We start from the raw sequence: 4,671 nt of genomic DNA, 5'->3' as shown, positions 1-4,671 counted from the left end.
TGTGTGTGTGTTCGTGTTTGTGTGGGGTTGTCGGTGTTAGGTACGTGTACGTGTGTGTGTGTATTTTGTATGTGCGCGTGTGTGTGTGTGTATGTCTTCTGTGCGTGCGTGTGTGTTTGTGTGTATGTGTATGTTGTGTGTATGTGCGTTGCTGTGTACGTGTGTGTGCGTGCGTTTGCTATTGTATATGCGTGTGTTGTTTATGCCCATGTGTGTATGATTGTATGCGTGTCTGTGTGAGTGTGTAGTGTTGGTGAGAAGTGTGTGTGTATATATATAACTATATATATATATATGTGTATATATGTATATATGCAATTATGTATGTCTGCTTTGTGTAACTGTATATATATATTTATATATAAATACATAAATACATATATCGTATCACATCGCATAATATCATGTCATTTACATAATCATGTGTTGCTTGTGTCATTTCCCCATTAGTTTATATTTAAACGCGGTAAGATAAAAAGCAAACATTCTTGTTTATTTTGGGAGAGCTGTTTTTAGCGAAACTTTTCTGTACTACACATTTTCTGTTCCATATGATTATTATACAGATGCAGCAAAATTGACTGTGTGTGCGGGCGTCTGTATACCTATCTGTGTGTCTTTCCGCTGTCTCCTTCTCATACACATACACACTCACATATGCTATTATATATAGAAATTTTCAATTAAATCTACTATTATAATTTTAACTTTAATAAGAGATCACGTATACACTGCCTTCTAAGGCGCAGTAAATAAAAATTATATAATGATGTTAATTGTATTTTGTACCTATAAAAATGAATAGCAGTATTATTTCCAAACTTTCCATTTTAGTATGAAGATCACAAACGATAAGGTTACTGTTGTACTCGTAAGAGACCAGCGTTTGTAAGTATACATCTATATCTTAATATAACTAATAAATATCCGTCACATCCCGTAGTATCTATTACAGTTGAACAATACTAAATAAGCTACAAATAGTAACGATAATTCAGCGTTTGGAATCTTTATACTTTAAAGTGTTCCTCATTTCCTCTTCTTGCTATATACAGAAAAACAAAACACGTTCAAATTTGTCTTGTCTTTTGATAATCAAATTTACTCTTAAACCATATGTCTATAAACATTACATCTAATGAATTCTACTGATGCAAATGTTTCTTCGAATTAATCAAATCCATAAACTGAGCATGACAATCAAGGAACAGATTGCTCTCCAAATTCAAACCATGTCAACTATCACATTGAACTTTGCTTATCCGGTATTTTAACATGTAGTACCTTTGCCTACATTCTCGTTCCCTCCATATATAGATTGCCAGTATTCATAACTATGTATTTCCGTATAACGACTTCCCAGTGTCTACTAAATTTTGATGCTTCAAAAACAGAGCTGTCGTTACGTAACTGACACTCTCATAACGTGTCGCTTCCTTGTTGACAAAGTATTTTCGCTAAACACTTCTATATCATTTAATATTCTGTACTCATGTGTGAATTTCAACAGATTTGATCTATCGTATGTAAATAAAGTGATTATATAATAATTGCATTTCTGTGAACACGCAAATTCACATTGGACACTGCAAATTATAAAAGGTAAGTTCGACCTCGGAGGAATTTGAACTCAGAACGTAAAGACAGACGAAATACTGCTAAGCATTTCGCCCGACATGGTTACATTTCTGCAAGATCACAGCCTTACATTAGCATGCAGATTATAAAACGTTGAGCGGCTCGGCAGAACCTTCCAGAGAGCAGAAGTGAAAAGTAATCTTCAAATTCAGAAGTAAGGTTATATTATGTTCAATAGACACAGAAATTATACTTTAAAATCTGTGCGAAAAGAAAAATGAAATAAAACATAGAATATATCGAAAAGAATGAAACCGCATTAAATATTTTTAAAACGTTACATTACAATAAATGTTGTTGCCCCATCTGTGCCTTATTTTTGTGCTTATAAAATGTTTATCTAAAGTTTTGAAACATAAATCCTAACATTTTTTCTCTCGTGATTATATGAAATATTGTTTCCTTCGGTTCTTGTTTCTTATGCAAGTTTGAGATCTTTCAAGATTGTGATTGAAGATTTCCAGCAACATGTGCTGAAATGTTTGGACAAAGATAAGAAAATGACCGCTGACGAGCACAAGTGAGTTTAACTATTTATTTCATATTTGAATTATCAAAATGCAAAATAATTGTTCCTTATTAGTGTAACATTAATACACTAATATGTAAATGGATTTACATATTTATAGTATTTGCTAAAGAGATGCTTCCATGTTCATCAAATTCTATGGAGGAACTGATGTATGTGCACACACGCACACGCACACAAACACACACACATATCGATGTCCCTTTTTCTGTCTCGTTATTTGCGTATTTTGTACATTGGTTTTCGTATTACCTACTGTATACTTAATGTTGGTGATGTCCTGTACCCTCATGCATATATATATATATATATATATATATATATATATATATATATATATATATACATGTATGTGGAGACCACGAATGACCATGGTATTGCTCATAGAAAGTTACCCTCCGAGGCACAAGTCCGGGCAAGGTTGTTTATGGAAGACCAGCAGTCGCCCATACGTATCAGCACCCCCTCTCCACGCCACCGATGAGATCCAAGGGAAACACAAAGGCCGATGAAGCTTGGCCCCAGTGACGCCGCAACTCATTTCTACAGCTGAATGAAATGGAACAACGTGAAATAAAATGTCTTGTTCAAATATTATATACATTCCCACGTAGAACTTTTGCGTGAACTGGTGTTGGTAAAGAAACAAACGTAAACAATTATGAAAGAACAGTTTAAATCTCTGTGTTTTTATTTGGAATAACCAGAGACAGACACACACACACACAGACACACATATATATATATATGTTCATGATTTTTCTTTTTCAGGTTCTGTAACATAAAATCTCAGAGTTTCGACGAGGATGATCTTGAAAAAAAACCCAATGATGGTTAGTTGCATTTGTGTGAAACCATTTTTTCCGAGCGTATATAAGTTGGTAATTTTTATAAGTGATATCGCAAAAAATCATGTATTTGTGAGGCACGGCAATTTTGATTACATTTTCATTTTTGCATTTTTTTTCATGTGGATAGAAAATAACCCAATTCATAAAATGGAGGCGAACTATATTATGTTGTTCAATTTTATTTTATAAGCGTACATTTAATTGTTATTTGGTACCCCGGTAAAATCATGTTTTTGCTAAGCAAATTCGTAATTACTTCGACTGCAGGCACAACGGAAACATATTTTTGATTCCTAAATTAAAATCTTTATATATTAAACTTGTAAAAGGCGACAGAATATACATTCTTATTTACTTATCTATTCTGTCATATGGCTCTATGTCATATTCCAAAAGTGCAAGGTTTTCGTGATTTTAAATTTTGGCTGGAACTCTCACAAAATACCTCTTGACATTTTGTTAACACTTTAAATACGAACTTGTTTAACAAATTCCTCGACCTGTGCAAACAATGATAAATGTAACAATCAATAAATTTGTTCAAATAAATTATGTTATAATATGTGTACATTGTGTTATCCAATATTATCGACATAGAGAGTTATGAAATGAAATCTTTCTTCATAATATACGTACAATAAATTGAAATACACATTGTTAAATGCCTCGTTACTATACGTTGTATTACACAGGATATAAACACAAATCCAACCATTGTGCTTGGTCACAGCATTAAACGCAGGAGTTGTCATTGAATTGTATAAATATTATTATTTCAATGAAGATAATTCCATTTTCAATTACTTACCCTTCAACAATTTTATATGAAATATTATGTTATAGATAAGTAAACAATACTCATTTTCAGTTTGAAATATAATGCATTTCTATAATTATTTACTTAAAATGTTACTGTTCCGCTGTATTTTCAGGTGCGATACCAAAAAAGTCTCCGATGCTGGCATTCATGGCAATTGCCATCTGCACTCTGTTACTTAACTAGTACGTATATTTTATTAAAATAATACAATTATGAATGTCTAAAATATGAAACAAAGTCTTAGAATATCCAGGTTGAATACATGTTTCCGATCTCAATGTGATTTAAAATTTCCTTCTATTATTGAAGAGTTTGACTACACAGTTCAGTCAGAAAGTTACATTAAAATCGTTGAGATACAGCACTTTTTGTAATACTTTATACTTTTCTCTTTTTCTATTCCCTCTCTGTTTTTGTTTCCGAAAAAAAAAACAAAAAAACTTGGAATTATCACGTAAATTTGATGTTTGATATTCTGAAATTAAAGAACATGCACACCATCCAGAAGAATTATAGAAAGAGAGAAATATTGAAAATCATTGCATATTGAATTAGAAACTTCACAGATTTCTCTTTGCTCAATAAGAATATTTGAGAATTCACAAGTGTTTCTCATTGTAATGAAAAATATAAAGTGATTTCTAAGAAAGTCATCTTTCGAAGGAAGGCTAAGTGCGAAAATTAAATAGGCCTTGCATTTCGTCAACATATCAAACTAAACAAAGAAAGAAGCCCACAAGATTAAAAGAAAAATGGAAATTGGAGAACATCATTACAACCTCTAGTTTATTAAAAAAGAAAGGAAAAGGAAGTGTAATTTAAAAACAATAAAT

At 31.9% G+C, this 4,671-nt stretch overlaps 1 protein-coding gene across 4 annotated transcripts in view; it reads left to right on the top strand.

The window, feature by feature from the left end:
- LOC106881480 (uncharacterized) overlaps window positions 1-4,110 on the top strand; it is a 30,665-nt gene extending 26,555 nt beyond the window's left edge. For 3 of the 4 annotated variants that reach the window (XM_052973357.1, XM_052973356.1, XM_052973355.1), the window contains 4 exons: window positions 835-888; window positions 2,066-2,158; window positions 2,939-3,000; window positions 3,951-4,109. In XM_052973357.1, coding sequence (XP_052829317.1) covers window positions 835-888; window positions 2,066-2,158; window positions 2,939-3,000; window positions 3,951-4,021 — 280 coding nt within the window. In that variant the 3' untranslated portion in view covers window positions 4,022-4,109. Of the gene's footprint in view, window positions 1-834; window positions 889-2,065; window positions 2,159-2,938; window positions 3,001-3,950 lie in introns of all 4 variants that reach the window. The other variant, XM_052973358.1, reaches the window with a different exon arrangement.
- The last annotated feature ends 561 nt before the right edge of the window (window positions 4,111-4,671 follow it).

This window comes from Octopus bimaculoides, chromosome 15, assembly GCF_001194135.2.
Source record: "Octopus bimaculoides isolate UCB-OBI-ISO-001 chromosome 15, ASM119413v2, whole genome shotgun sequence".
Taxonomy (NCBI): domain Eukaryota; kingdom Metazoa; phylum Mollusca; class Cephalopoda; order Octopoda; family Octopodidae; genus Octopus; species Octopus bimaculoides.
Note: the sequence above shows the minus strand (reverse complement) of the source record. Positions and strands in the feature narration are given on the sequence as shown.